Here is a 16,566-nt window from a genome sequence, read left to right on the forward strand (position 1 = left end):
TCTATATTCTTATTACTCAATCATGGAATTTCTATCCAGGGAGATTTAAGATTTTTACTATATTTGACTCTATGCTTTCTTTCACATATGGTGCCACTCCCACACCAGCACAACCTTACTCTATCATGCCCTAGATATTTTGTACCCTGGTATTGTTATGCCCCATTGATTATCATAATTCCACCAGGCTTCTATAATGCTATTTAATACCAGGCACTCAGTAGTTAAGCTGTCTTATTGTTTGGACTTCTAGTGTTTGCATACAGCCACTTATAAAATTTGTCAATATTTAGTCATCTGCCTTCATGTGATGTTGTTGAATGGAACTCTTTTTTTCATTTGACTGTTTCTCTTCAGTTCCTACCTGTACTTTATCCTCTCCTCCTTACTAGAATATAGAGAAACCCCTTTTAATAAGTCCTCCCCTCCGGGACATCTCTGTCCTAACTATCTGTTCCTCCATGCCTGTCGGTTTTTGCCCGGCCCTTAGTTTAAAAACTCCTCTACACCCTTTTTAACTTTACATACCAACAATCTGGTTTCATTATGGTTTAGGTGAAGCCCATCCTTCCTGTACAGTGGAGGCGAGAGGGATGGAGGGGTCTGTGCTTATTCAGTGAATCATCCAGCTGATATAGCAATGAACCCTTCCTGACTAGATATACACACCTGCCCACCACTTTCAAGTTTCTTTTGCTTTTAGACAATAAATTGCTACAAAGCAAAACCTTAAAAGCCAAACTTAGCCTTGGAGCCTGACTCTGTGCCCACTTATCTAAGGGTTATGGAAGGCAAGGCAAGTTCTAAAATACTTGGCCCAGTATTTATTGCAATGGTTTCATTTTTCTGTTTAAAAAATATTTTACAAAAAATATCACTTGATCAGTGAGAGATGGGAAACTGTGTGTTTACAACAAAGTTGCATTGATATCGTATCTATGTATCATTAAATGGTTTAACAGCAGCATGTAATTTCTCAGCATGTGATGACTAATTCAGTACTGCCCCACGGATATCATGTATGTATCACAGTTTAGGATCAGATTATCCCAGATTTTTGGTTTCTGAAATAACACCAAGCAAATAGATGTGCTACTTTCAATGTATCGCTATTTCCTCCTCCTTTTCCATGTTTGCAGTAAGCCAGAATAGTGGGTAAGTGATAACTACTGGAATTTTATACTAATTATGGTCCTGTCCCATGGGGATAGATTGATTCCCATTGACTTTAAAGGGTATTGGACCAGATCCTGTAACACCTAAAGGGTAAGAGATAAGTGTTACATAGTCAATAGGTTGCTTTCATTACAATCTTTTCTTGTTTAGGTTTTATGAAAAACCTCAGTTATCAACGAGATGTACATGGTCCAATGTGACATGAAAAGGTGCCTTGTTATTTTTAATAGCTAATTTAGTAATTATTTGTCTACTACAGATTTGGAGCATAATTGTTCAACATCCCTTCTTGGGTTTTTTACAGATGCAAATCAGTACATTTCTTAGAACCCAATAAGTTACAGGTGACAAAGATGCAACTGAGTTAACACAGAGGTGGGCAAACTACAGCCTGCGAGACCGTCCTGCTTGGCCCCTGAGCTCCTGGCCCGGGAGGCTAGCCCCCGGCCCCTCTGCCGCTGTCCCCTCTCCCCTGTAGCTACGCCACCACGTGGGCAGCGCTCTGGGCAGCGGAGCTGCACACTCATGCAGGGCAGCGCGGTAGCGTGTCTGGCTCCGGCCGGGTGATGCGGCTGCCAAACATGCTGCTCTGAGCGGCATGGTAAGGGGGCTGGGGGTTGGATAAGGGGCAGGGGGTCCCGGGGAGCAGTCAGGGGACAGGGAGCAGTTAGATAGGGCAGAGGTTCGGGGGGAGGTCTTGGGGGGCGGTTAGGGGCAGAGGTGGGGACAAGGAGCTGGGAGGGTTCTGAGGAGGGCAGTCAGGGGGCGGGAACTGGAAGGGGTTGGATGGGGGAGGGGGCCAGGCCGTTTGGGGAGGCACAGCCTTCCCTATCCGGCCCTCCATACAGTTTCGCACCCTGATGTGGCCCTTGGGCCAAAAAGTTTGCCCACCCCTGAGTTAACATGACCAGAAGTTGATTGAAAAGCCTTGTACTTTTTCCCTTTGATGGTCTAAATGAAAGTTATGAGAGAATTTAGTTTTTGTTGCATTTAACTCTAGTAGCATTGATGACTGCAATTCTATTAATAAAAGGTTGCCCTTGAGGGTATGTCTACCTTGGAGAAAAATAAAACCCACAGCAACGGGTTTCAACGCCTGTATCAACTGACCCGTCTTACAAATAGCTACATTTGGCTAATAGGGCTAAAAATAGCAGTACAGATATTGTGGCTGGAGCCCCGGCTCCTCGGCCCACCCTCCTCACTAGGTTTCAAGAACCTGGGCCCCAGCCTGAGCAGGAACAGCCACGCTGCTATTTTAAGCCCTGAGTCTCGGCTCTGAGACTTTTGCAGTGTTGCTGTACCCTTAGAAAGGAAGTATGTGCTTTTCTAGGTCAGAAAAGAGATGGTGTGAGCTCATGTGAGATTTATTCTCTGTGTATGGCATCTTATGCAAATAAGGGATGGATTCCTAATTCCTTTCAAGGGGTTTTTAATATGTAATGTACTGTTGTTTGGTTTTAAATAGCAGCAGCGATGTTAAAAGTGAAGTAACAGCAGAAGGTATTCTCTTGTGAATGTAGACATGCCAGACATTAGATCTAGTGTAATATCAAGTACTGGATCTGTTCAGAGCCTTGTTACACTATGTTGATCATCATAATTAAAGAACAAGTAATTGATTGGTATGGGTCTGGAGAACGTTTTCAAGTTTGCCCAGGCCTTCTTGACCTCCCTCAGACTCCCTGCTCCTGTTAGGGTCAATATACTTTCTATCATGATTCACTCCTCTCATCTATAGTACATAATAAACTGGTATGAGTCTGGGTTTCCACTGTATGGAATGTAATACCTGTGCAAGTGTTTGTTTGTGAAACTGTCACCTTCTTTTGGTTGAATACTTATTGCCACACATAGTTGAATGCACTTGAGTTTTGGAATCTGTAACCTTCTGGTACCTGCGTTCTACAGAAGCATGAATTTTTCATGACTTGCCATTAATGACCACATAAGAAAAATATAAAATTAGTGCATCCCCTTTTGAAATGATATCGAAAGTCTCAGCCTAATGCCAGATAGTAAGAACCAGGGAGGAAGGGAATGATATAAACAGAACCTATTCTATGCTGTAGCTCTCGGTAGACTTTTTCCCCATGGATGTGCCACTGATTCAATTTTCTATGTAAATTACATTCTCCTTGATCTGCTCAGTACAATATTCTTCCTGTGTAGCCCACATAGAAATCTTACAACTGCCAGAATGTGGCTGTTTATGTATTCAGTTGATAGCTTTTTCTCCTGTTAACCCTTGATGTAGAACACACAAAAGATTAACTTCACCATAGTTACAAAGTGCCCCAGCCCAAGGCATATGTGCCACTTCAGCTTCCTTTGAGGGACTTATAAGAAACATATGGTGATATTTACTCCCATGCAGAAGGCCAGCACAAAGTTCATGCATCACTTAAGTGGTTTGCTAGGCAGAGTATGACTATACAGAGATCAGGAAATTTCCACTGAACTTCTTCAATCATCCTGAGAAACTTTATTTCAGTTATTTGGGGTTTGTAAATGTATTGATCAACAAAATACAAGGAAGAAACAGATCAAAGAACTTTTGATCTAAAATATTTATTTGTACTGGACCAAAAAGGTGTCGCATTACTTGTATAACAAACAATATTTAATGGATGTATCATCTCTTTCTAATGCAAGCTGTCCTTTGTTTCTTATTCAAAATAATGTAGCAAAAGGAAACTAACTCAGGGCTTTGGTTTACTTTTTTTTTTTTCAATACAAAGTAAAAAGTGGAGCAGTCACAAGTGATCTGAGATTAAACGCCACAGCTATAGTCAACACAAATTTCAAGAATCCTTTAAAAAAAAAAACTTTTACACAATATTGTTAAATCCCATATAAAATAATTTACTATTTTAAATATTGTTTAAATATTTTATCTATCTTTAAAACTATTAACTTTTTAATTTATGGTTGGAATTGATTTTTGGCATAATGACAATTTATTTTTTAAATATTAAAAAGCTTCATATTCAATATAAAAACAGACAAAGTAATGTCTATTGTCCAATAATATTGTACATGATACCAGCGCTCTAGAGTGAGCTTTTTAGTGTGTTTGCCAAACAAGTCACTTGAGAGAACTCACTCACCACAGTGTAAGATCATAACAGATCACTATCAACATGTATCTCCTATATATTATGCACACATAGAGTATATGGTATTTAATTCCCAACTCGATGCATAGGGCTTTAAGTGTACTTCCCCCAGCATTTAGATCAGACTATCTTTTAGCACATATACATATAATACCTACAGTTTGGCAAGAAAATTTTACCTATTTTGCTCAGGCCAGCCGTCTGAAAATTTACAACTTTAAGCAGTATCTTCACGTAACAAAATAAAAATTCACTGTTGTAATTGCTGGCAACTGTCATCTTGCTATTTGTCTAACAGGCTGTCTCCACTCTAAGAAAATTAGGATTCATAATTTATCATTGGTGCATTTCTGTGTTGGCAGTGATGGAGGCTATAGTGTAGACACGAGGCTGGTGTCTTACCACCAAGCTGTCAAGCCCAATTCTTAATAGTGTGAAATATCAGTCGTAAAACACCTGAGATTTAGATATACTATGGCCTCCACCGTTGCTAGCTCTGGCAGAGCTGCCCCATAGAAAACTATAGGTCCCACTTTTCCAAGTGTAGACACGCAATGGTAACATAGGAGCTCAATGTCAGATTGTAATCCACTTTCCATTGGGCTACACAACTACTTTAACAATGAACTTTAGAGTGTAAATACGAAACATTTTGTTTAACACTAAATTCCATTTGATGGGGAGCAGTGTAGTCTGACAAAACATTTCTACCACCATCTTACATTGTACCAGAAATTTTGTCCATATCCAGCCAGATGGTCACATTAACAATGATTTCTAAGCCAACATTTTTAGAAATAATTTTTTTTCGAGGGAGTGGATAGCTCAGAGTATTGGTAGAGATCTTTGAGAACTACAAGCAGGTGAGCAAATCTCAAGAATATATTCCATTTATATTCACTCAACTAAACAACTGAATTTGATTCATCCTGTACTTGCACTCACCTTCCGTGAATATGCTAACAGGTGAATTGGCTAGCAGGAATTTTTGCTGACTCAGCACATTTTAAGCGATGGTTTAATAAATCACTCTAAAGACTTTTCAACTTGAACACAAGTATTTGCATAAGAAAGCCATTTGGCAGAGCATAACTCCTAGAATCAGGGAATCATACCATGTGACTCCACTCAAACTCAGATTTCAGAGTAGCAGCCGTGTTAGTCTGTATCCGCAAAAAGAAAAGGAGGACGTGTGGCACCTTAGAGACTAACAAATAATGAACTGCTGATGAGCAATCTACAAACCAAGAATTATTCAGTGAATAATTTTGAATAAATACATGTAAGAAATACATGTAAGAAACTGATTTCCTCATGGACAAATCAAAACCAAAGAGACTAAATTAACTAATCAGTGTAAATTATTTGCTCAGCTCTAGATATTATAGGTGGGATTCTGTGCTGCACTTCAAGAGGCACAGCACCAGGGGAGGGGAGCTAACATAGCTTTAAGCCTCCCCTTGCGCCTCCTGATCCTGGGCTGCACAAACCCCCGGGTGCAACATGCCCAGGCCTGTCTAGATTACAGCAACCTCCCTGGCCTGCCCTATGGGAAGCAGCACTGCCAGGAATCTCCACAGTGCTGTGTATTGTGGCTCAACATCTCTCCCACTGCCAGCATGCCCCCTATGCCAGAAGAATACTCCCCCAGCTATACAGAGGACTTTTTAGGGACCCCTTTCACCACTCTAGGCTTTTTATTTGGCAGTAAGGGACCAAAGTGGGGATGAAGCTCTCACCCAAAGCCTTTCAACTGTTTGTAATTCAAAACCAGCTAAAATCAGTAATAAACAAAAGAGGGTCCTAACCCATTGCTCTTACAGCTGTCTGAGAAGTTAGTTGGATTCTCAGTCTAATATCCGCTTCAATAAAAACTTCCCATAACTGGCATCAATTTGCAGCCTTCTTGGCAATCTCAGAACTGAACTAGCTTCTGCTGCCTAAAAAGAACCCCGTCCTCTGAGATCATAGTTCAGGCACACTGGCAGGACAGAGTAGGGATACTTTTCAGCACCTGCTTTGTAGACACAGGACTGCAGTCTCCAGCATGTCAGCTCAGCACTTTCCTTGAGCACCACATTCACTTGAAAAGTTTAACATTCCATGGGGAGAATTTTAAAGGTACAAATGGTTAATGTTAAGCACCTAATTACTTATTTGTGCACTTAAAACTTTGCCCACAGAATGGTTTTCTAAAAAGGAATTCCTATTTAAAGTTTCCTGGTAACTATTTACAGCTTATGCACAACAAGAAGAGTTTTCAGCATTAAACAATGCACTGAGCAAAAAAGCTAACCTGTTTTCTTTCCATAATACATATTGGTAAGTCAACAGAAAGATGATGCTATATCTAAAAGACTGTGCATGCATCAGACAAAACATTAATTTTGAACACTTAAATGGCTCATTTTGCTTTAGATTTGTCATTTATTTTTGAGTTTGTATAGAGAGAGTTATTTTTGCCACATTGGAAAGCAATCAGTAAAAAGACACGAGTCTCTCTTTAACAAATGAAGATGTAGAGATCTTGAATCCTGCATTTTCCTTTTAAAAAAAGACATAGATCAATATAGCAGAATAGGTTCAACAAAACTTGGCAGTTCAAAGAATGTCTTTGCTGGAGAAGGCAGTGGGTATAAGCCCCAAAATTAAATTCCTTGACAAATCATTTCAAGTGTGTTTTAAAAATTCAGGCCCCACTTTTAGTGCTGTTAAAATTAGGATCTATGCTTCAGAGCCGGCTCCCATTAAAGTTGGTAGTGTCCATTTTGGCAGCCTCAGTTTTTAGGAGCCCAACTTGACACACTTTTCTGGGGCCTGATTTTCAGTACAGTAACTCCTCACTTAACGTTGTAGTTATATTCCTGAAAAATGCTACTAAAAAGCGAAACAATGTTAAGCGAATCCAATTTCCCCATAAGAATTAATGTAAACGGGGCGGGGGGGATTAGATTGCAGGGAATTTTTTTTCGCCAGACAAAAGACATTATATACATATACAGTATAAGTTTTAAATAATTTTAAACAAACTAATACTATACTCACCAAAGATACTGTGAAGTTTGGTTGAGGTGGGGCGTAGTAGGGATAAGGCACAGGGGTTTGCCCCACTCCGCCCATCTGGCGCTCTTGCCGGGGAGTGGGGTCGGGGGCTTGCCCACTCCCCGCCTGGAATGCCAGGCGGGCAGAGTGGGATAAGCCCCCATGCCCCAACCCTGCTCCCCAGCAGCAGCACCGGGTGGGCGGATTGGGGCAAGCCCCAATGCCCTGACCCCTCTCCCCGGCAGGAGCGCCAGGCAGGCAGGTGGAGTGGGGCGAGCCCCAACACCCTGACCCCGCTCCCCGGCAGGAGCGCCGGGCAGGCAGGTGGAGCGGGGCGAGCCAAACAACTTTATAACGGAATGTTGGGCAACTTTAAATGAGTATTTTCTCTAATAGATCAGCAACCTAATAATGAAACAATGTTAATCGGGACGACTTTAAGTGAGGAGTTACTGTATTGCTGAGTACCTACCCTCTGAAAATCAGGAGGGTCAGCTTGGGCCCCCTCCCACCCCCATTCACTAGTTGCTTCTGACAACATAAGCTGGTGGGAGTATTCCCCCATTATAGCGCTTGTGTCATTTATTGGCTGAGGGCCTGATCCAAAGCTCATTGCAGTGAATGGAAATCTTTCCATTAATGCCAGTGGCCTTAGATTGGTCCATCAGATACTTTAGCAATAGCTCACAAACTGTGGACTCAACCCTACAAACTGAATGTCCTATTTACACACTTCAGTGGGAGTTAAGGTCCCTCAGCATCTCACAGGTTGGAGTGAGCCCTATAGACATTTTACTGTTTTTAAATGTGTCACTGAGTAAGAGTATATTCATGATATGGCATGTTTTTTTTTAAAAAAAAGACCATGTACTCATCTATATGCTACATAGCATACCTTGAAGGATCACAGACACTTTGCAGAATTAAGCAAAATCTTTAGACACAGCCTCTACAAAGTTTGGTGCCGACATTAAAATGCCGATCGTACAAATGATTGTGAAGACAGAAAAGGCCATCAAGCAGAGACGGTCTACCACGGAGGCTGCAAACTTCCATTCATTGCAAATGGCTTCCTCCTCATCCTGGTCTCTGAATCGGTTTGCAATATATCGGACTTCCTCCAAGATCTTAGCCAAATCTGGGTCACCTTCAGAGGGGTGTCCACTGTGCAGGAGAGTCTCTTCTTCTGTTGGTGAACAGGTCATCCTCCCACAAATTACCCCAGAATCAGTGGTCGGAGTGCAATGGACCCCTTCCAGCCCCCGGAACCCAATATAGAGCATATTCCCATTACTGGCTTGTTGTCCACTCACAGTGTTCATATCTACACTTGACAAGCTACATCGACGCTGCTTATGCTGACAGGCAGGGCGTACTTTATCCTCCCCTGGTCTCTTCATCCTCAGGAACCAGGCACACCAGTTCAGAAGGATGATTCTTGTCTGGAAGAAAATTGAGAAGTAAAACATCTTTGTAAACAGAAACTGATCATCATCAATAGCTATTTGTAATTTAGAGCTCTAGTGCTCTCTGCTCCCCATAGGTGCAGTGGGCACTGCCACATGCCCTGGCTTGAAGTGGTTTCCATTCTACACAGGGTTTATTACAATTTAGCTAAATGGCTCTCAGGACCTCCACTATAAAAACTGTTCCAGGGCTCCTGTGCTCCCTGGTCTCTATTTGCTGATCTTGCCCTGTAGCCTAGTGGTGCTGTCATAATTGTCCTACACTCTCAGCCATTGAGTCCATTGTCCCACTCCCAGCAAGCTCCTAATGGCCATATGCAACTGTCAAATTATGATTGCTGTGGGCTGGTCTGACAGGTTGATTTTTTTATCACGTTCATGTCAGAGCAGTGACATGACAAACTTTGCTGTTTTTAAATTGAAACTATGGACTTTGATTAGAAAACAATTATTTTCAATGAGACTCAAAATAGTTTTGCTTTATACTTGAGGTAATAAATAAACTAAGTGTTACAAACAGAAATAAGAGTGAAAGAATTGCAGTCTAATACTTCAGTGCTTTTTGGAGGCAGTTGCTAAAAATATGCCATACTAATTGGATTGAATGGCTATATTTTACAGTGTTTTTACTATACTCGCACTCAATCCTTTTGTGACAGCTGATTGCAAACTGTATAAAACAGACCTGCATATACCACAGGGTGCAGATGGAACAGAAAAGTCCTTGGTAAAAACGATTAGTTTCGTTCCAGTGGCAAATCAAATCACTAGATTTCATTTTATTGGGTTTTGCACTGCTATTCAAAGAATGCTCCAGTTCAAATTCAGGCTTCCAAAATTCAGCTCTATCCGGATTTCAAAAAGTAATTCCAGTGTTTCTTTTTCCTAGTCATAATGTCATTTCATTATCTCAAACCACATGTCACTCTTGCAATGTAATTTATATTGGATTTAGTCCATTTGTTATGATTTTAGAATGCCACTTAGAGTAGATAGATATACTCCTGATGCCATTTTGAGGGTAAATGTTTTTGCTAAAGACAGATTTCACATGCTCTTGTCTTCATATTTCTCCCCCAGCCCCGCACTAATGTAATTCAGCTAAAAAAATAGACCACCTTTATTAATCCAAGGCCTGATCCAAAAGCCTGTTGACTCCTACTGAGTTTAAATGGGCTTTTGATCAGGTCTTCAGTGCTAAGTCTTGCTTATTTTACATGAGTATTCCAACTGATTCCAGCAGGAATATTTATGCAAATACAGTCATCAATATTTGGTTTTCTATCTCACACTGCATTGGTCTATACATAATCAGTTCTATGTCTGCATTGGTTGATACTTAATCAGTTCTCTTTCAATTTTAATTTCCAATGCCACCACCTAACTGCCTATAATGTAAGCTCTTCGGGGCAGGGAATATCTAATGTTTGTAAGGCACTGCGGCATGGGACTGTAGGTATGGGACTGTATGAAGTAGTGATCACTCGTTCCTGCCTAAAATCTAAGGAGAGTACTTTCCACCTTCACTATTGACCTGATGCTGCAGGATGCAAGGTGAAATATATGGGAATTGAGAATGCACCTTACCCTTTGCAATATCAAGCTATGCAGGATTCATAGGGTATGTCCACACAGCAATTAAACACTCACAGCTGACCTGAGTCAGCTGACTGGGGCTTGTAAAATTGGGGTGTAGACATTCTGGCTTGAGCTAGACCCCAGGCTCTGGGGTTTAGACATACCCTTAGCATTATCTCATCAATATTCAGTTACTATGCAAGATTCTAGTTCTCAGCCGTGCTATGATAGTGCTTTCCATAAAAACAATAATTCATGGTACTAGCTCATGAAGATGGCATTATACTTCAGTGACAGTGGAATATGACAGACAGAGATACTAACTTTTCATTTGTAGTTGACATAGTCCCTGGCTTGATGGTAAAGTCAGTATATAACTCACAGAAAGCTCAAAAATTCTCGCTTCCACCTTAACATACCTCTCTAACATATGGTCATAGCTGCAGCTGTTCACAAGTAAACAATACTTAAATCTATAGCAGTGGCTGTAATGAAATTAATGTGTTCTTACTGGACAGAGTACTTCATGTTCTAGCTGGTTTTAGTTGTATTGCAGGAAATTTTTAAGATAGAAACAAGATGACGATCTTAGTTCTTGCAGGTGTTTCCCTCTTTCTGAAAAATGAGAGGCCCACAAAAGGAAACGTATGCGGACATTTTTGCTCAGCTGTGAAGCTTCGGTGGGGGAGGGTATCAAGAAGTAATGATAGGTCACCTGCCACTATGACACATCTCTAATCTGAAAATTTATATAGTGAATAAGTAGATATAAATGAACTGGAATCAGACCTTACCCACTTTGGCATTTTCCCCCCATCTGGGTCATGATGGTGATATTGCAGAACAATAACAGTGACAACAACAGAAAGGCCAACAATAATCATGGTGCTGGCAAAATACTGAGCTGCAAAAATAAACACATAATCAAGATATGTAAAATTACAGTGATATACAGGTGCTTCATACACCTACATAAACAGGTATTAATCTAAAGGAACACAGTTAAAATGGAAAACAAACCTGATTCTACACAAGCTACTTTTTAATGCATTTGGGAGAGATTTTTCGAAAGCAGAAAGAGTAGTCAGGCTCCAATCTCTCACTGATTTTTCAATGGGAGTTGGCAACTGTTATGTTCATAGCATATGCATAGGGAAAATAGATAAAAGAATTAAATATTCTTCCTGTAAAGTTGCGGCATAACACTGCTTTATTCCTTAGCATCCAGAACCTTAACACCCATGAACCAAACCCAGAGAGCGACAAAACAGGCTGCTTCCTAAAGCAAGGCAGAGCTTAGTCCACTGACAGCATAAGAGACATATCGGACTCTTCCTTAGAGAGCACTATACCCTGCAAGCAGGACCAGGAAATCCCTTACATATTTAAAGTGATAATGTGTAATTTTAACACTGTTTTTAATAAAACATAAGCACCAGACTCTTTTTAGTGCCTTTGAAAATCTCCCCTTTCGTTATAGTTATCATCATTATTAGTTAGTTGGTTAATATCAGAGAGAGTGGTTGGGGTTTTCTGCTTATATATCAATTGCCATGTGGAGGAATTGTAATGAAAAATTTCCTCTCCCCCTTCCAGAGTATATTTCAATCTGCTGTTTTATAGAGCCCTCGCTTACTGTATTCCAAGACGCAACAACTGCATACTCCAAAGAAAATTCTTTGGCATTATCCCCAGTGACGTCCCATTTGTTTTCTTTATTTTGATCCAGATCTTCCAGCAGACCAGAGGACTCAAAAAATATGTAAGAAACCAGAGAAACCCCCCCCACAAGAGGCCCCTGCTTATGACAAACTTCACTGGATGCCAAGGTAGTAAGAGAGGGAACTACTATGAGTGGATAGGAGGCCTGCAGTGATCAAACCCTTCAGCAAGCCCCTGTGAGCACCCTGCCCGCTCTGCAGTGTCTCCTACCCGCAAGTGAGTGTTTTCTCACCCAAATGTCCCTATGTTACCACCACTGCGCCTTTGTGCTCCCCCAGCACATGTTCCATAACCATTCTCATTGTCCCCCTAGTGTGCTCCCTATTTTCCTCCCAATAGACGTTCCCCCAGAAGGAGTGGTAAGCAGCCTCGATTCCCACTAAAATCATTGCTCTGCACCATGCAGGATCAGTCCTAAACATCTCTGATTCAACTGCACACAAATCATACACTTTCTAAATGTGCCTTATTTTTGGCCTTGAAGTGATTTAATTACAACTTGTCTGATTTAAAAAAAAAGAGAGAAAGAAAGAGAGAGAGAATAAATTGAAGTTACCTATTAATGGCACAGAATCTGATGTTGCTGGCATAATTTCTGCCACAAGTAGCATAAAGACAGTAAGAGACAATAAAACTGTTATACCTGAAAGATAAACATGAAGTACAGAATTAGGACAGCAGCTTATCAGGTAATTGCTATCCACTAAAGAACAGATTTGAAGAAGTGCTGTGTGAAATTTATTCTCACAATCATACCTTTACACTGATTGTACTCAATCCTGTTCTCTTTTGATACTACTTTAAAAACTCCCATTTTAGAGGGTAGAAATCTTGCCAAACTAGTTTAATTTTTTCTAAATCTGTGTTTTTGATATATCTAATACAAAAGCCTTTTGTGCACTTGTACAAATGTAGAAGCTGGACCTAATAATTTCTTTTTGGCCTTGTTAAACTTTGCTAGACTAATACAGCACTGTTCACTTCGCATCACTGTCCAAGGGATTTGATAAAATATGACAAATTAAAGTTCTTTTTGTTTTATGTTCCATCACCCCTTTTGAAAAGTTCACGAGAGAGTCTTTTGTTTTGAGCTTTCAATAACTTGATACAGTATGTGATGTGCCGATCAATAGGTTTGGAAGACATGAAGCTAAAAAGTACAGTAGTTAATCCCAGAAAACAGAAATTGCCCTGGGAGAGAGACTGATGTTCTCTCTGAAATTAGCAGTTGATCTCTGAGAGTTGCTTGCTCTAAGCAGTTCTGATACTGATTTCTGGATTTTGATTTTTGTTGCTCTCTGATTTGCCCCTCTGAATATGACTCAGCTGTTGTCCTGATAGGATCTCAGGATTAGGTTTGCACAGAGGGAACCACTGTCAGCTGGAAAGGGATTGAAGGACAGGATAGCGCATCCTAAAAATTCAGAGGGTAGTCAGAAGTCAAGGGCTAGGGAAGCTGGTTCTGAAATCCAAGAGAAACATACACTAAACATTAAAATGGCACTTGTGCAGAGATGCCCAGTTTACATTCTGTCTTTTGAACAACCATTTTCATTAAATAGAAATTAATACATCTGTTATGTCCAAATTGGTGGTGTAAAATTTCATAAAATATTTAGCAGCTACCTTAACTATCGTGTATCAAAAAGATTCCAGTTTATCCACTCCCCACAATCCAACATTTAGCCATTTACAAAAAGAAGATGGCCTCACCACTAAAATATTTAAATGGAAGGAGCCCAACATTTTCAAAAGGATGCAAAGAGTGACTCCTGGCTCTTAATGTATCACTTACTAGTAAGAGGAATATAGACTGAAAATAATGCCACACTAAAATGCCAAAATACATGTTCTTTCCAACATAACCTTTATTCAGTGAAATTATTTTTCCCTCCAGCACATAAGTGTCAAACAGTAGCTCTATTTGTAATACAGGATTATACAGTTAAATATTGTAATGCTCCTTGTATGTTTTTGTTGTTTATGTAACTCCTAGCTCCACCCTAACTAGTAGTATGACCTATTCTTTCATATCTTTGCTAAGATATCACCGTAAGAGATGCTTTAAAAACACCTACATACTTTTTATTGGATAGAAATGCAGCAAGACAGACAAACTTTTTCCCTGAGCATGCTGAGGCTATCTAGCTACATTGAAATCAGAAGACTCTTATAGAGCCAACTTTTAAAATACTTGGTAATGTGTTTACCTAGTGAGATCTTCTCTCCTGAGTCAGCCGGAAGCAGAAAAACTAATAGGGCAAGTGCAGATATCAGCACGCAAGGAATGAGAAGATTGAGTCCATAATACAGAGTCCTACGTCTCATAGTCACTGTGAATGTCACATCTGGGTAAGGTTCTTTACAACATTCATAAAAACTCTCACTCCTCTTCCCAGGAACTCCTGCACAGGAAAAAAAACAGGGAGAAAAGCAGAAACTAATCTGCATATAACCTATGTTAATGTAGAAGCTACATTTAGACAAAAGCCTCCAAGTATCTTCTGTGAAGTCCCACAGCAAGTAAAATGTTCCTCTTCAATTCCAATTCTCCTCTCTGTTACATGACCAAAATTAGGTAATAAAGAATCTGAGTCAAAAAGGTTTTCAATGAACTTGCAATGATCAGAGTTCTCTCAGTGCCTTCACCGTCTTCATATGTTCTTCACCTTTTATCTTTTTTTCCACCACATTTAAAATGCCACTGTCTCAGACCTTCATAGCGTGTACCAATCCACTGCTTGGTAACCCTAACATGTAGCTTTTTTTTTTTTAATATATCTACAAAGAATGCTGGTTCATGTGTCTGCCAAGGATCTGTTAGTAAATGGACTGATGGATCAGCATGCATTTGTACTGGTACTTGCTACCTGAGCTGTGTACATTTTTACGATCTGAAAAAAAAGACAAGGGGCCTGCTCATCATTTACACAAAGGTCCTTTTATACTGATCTACCTTTCCATCCACTTTAAAGCCCCTTTACATTCCCAAAGTACAGAGTGTAAATGAAAATCAGGTCCAAGGAGCTTACCTACTAGATCCCACTCTCCATTTGATATGTATCCAGATATATCTGCTTCTTGCATTTGTAAGTCCAAGGACCATCCACCATAGGTCCAGGATCCAAACTTCAGATTACACTTCTGAACATCAAATGGAAACCAGCGCACATCTATGTAGCATGAGCTCTTGAATATGCCTAGAGTTTAAATAGAACCAAAAAAAAAAATCTATAGAAATGCTTGTTTCACATACTATTTCATCTGTTTTTGTAAATGATCCCTGTTACACACAGCAGCTGTCCAGTACTTACCCTGAGGGTATGTCTACACAGCAAAGAAAATCCCGCAGTTGGCCTGTGCCAGCTGACTTAGGTTCGCAGGGCTGCAGCCCAAGCCCAGAAGCGTACACAGCAATGAAACAGCCCCATAGTCCGAGCCACGTGAGCCTGAATCAGCTGTCATGGTCCAGCAGCAAGTTTTTCTTTGCTGTGTAGACATACCGTAAAAGTACACTTAATATACCTCAAGAAGTGAAAAGGAAGACAATTCAAACTTACTATAGTAATAGATTTGCAGAATCTATATATTGATTATATACCTCCTTTCACTGAATTGCATAGGTCACTTCTCTACTTCTCTTTTCCTGGTGTTGCTATTCTCTTCATGATGTGGCTGGGATGGGATTTCTGTTACTAAATATAATGAGAGGCCCTGCAAGATGATTTACTGTCTTTTAAGATTTACATAACATTGGCTCATTCCTTTCAAGAAGGCTAACCTCTATTTGTTGCGTTTATTGTATAAAACGATGGACAAAGTTAAACATGACAGATCAAGGACCCATCACTCAGCACCTTGAAAGATCAAGTCCATAAACACCAATTGGAGCTTCCTATGAGCAGAAGGGTAGGAGACTCCATGGACCATACCTAGGACCACAGTACATTTAATTTACCTGGGAAGCACTTGGATACTACAGGGATGGGCACTCTTTAAGACCCTAAGTTAGACAGAAGAAACCTGATTCTAAGAATTATATTCTAGGGAACAGAAATAGCACCAGGTGTCCAATCAAACACGGATCACTATGTTTCAAAATTTCAAATATGAAATAAAAGCATTCTCAGGAATGAGCTACAGACCAAAAGCTGTTCTGAGAAAGTGTTTGGTGCATCATTTCAAATAGCAAATCCATCCAAGAAATTAGTAAACTATTTACTATAAGAATGAATTCATGAACAGAAGCGCCAAATTCATGGAATAAATTAATCATGTTTAATTATTCCCTCAGCCTCAGGAAACAATATTTTTGTATGTCAAAGGGTCATGTGATTTTTATTTCTATTCATACTTCCATACTTCTGAAACCATAAATTGATACAGTAACTCCTCGCTTAACGTTGTAGATATGTTCCTGAAAAATGCTACTTTAAGCGAAACGATGTTAAGTAAATCCAATT

General features: G+C 40.1%; 1 protein-coding gene across 1 annotated transcript in view; it reads right to left on the minus strand.

The window, feature by feature from the left end:
- Positions 1 to 4,132: 4,132 nt before the first annotated feature.
- CHRFAM7A (CHRNA7 (exons 5-10) and FAM7A (exons A-E) fusion) overlaps positions 4,133 to 16,566 on the minus strand; it is a 97,473-nt gene continuing 85,039 nt past the window's right edge. Inside the window, exons 6-10 of the mRNA XM_007056391.4 lie at positions 15,136 to 15,303; positions 14,314 to 14,508; positions 12,660 to 12,746; positions 11,176 to 11,285; positions 4,133 to 8,779 (exon numbers count right to left, since the gene is read on the minus strand). Of these exons, the coding sequence (XP_007056453.2) occupies positions 8,261 to 8,779; positions 11,176 to 11,285; positions 12,660 to 12,746; positions 14,314 to 14,508; positions 15,136 to 15,303 (1,079 nt within the window). The 3' untranslated portion in view covers positions 4,133 to 8,260. The remainder of the gene's footprint in view (positions 8,780 to 11,175; positions 11,286 to 12,659; positions 12,747 to 14,313; positions 14,509 to 15,135; positions 15,304 to 16,566) is intronic.

Source organism: Chelonia mydas, chromosome 10, assembly GCF_015237465.2.
Source record: "Chelonia mydas isolate rCheMyd1 chromosome 10, rCheMyd1.pri.v2, whole genome shotgun sequence".
In the NCBI taxonomy this organism is placed as follows: domain Eukaryota; kingdom Metazoa; phylum Chordata; order Testudines; family Cheloniidae; genus Chelonia; species Chelonia mydas.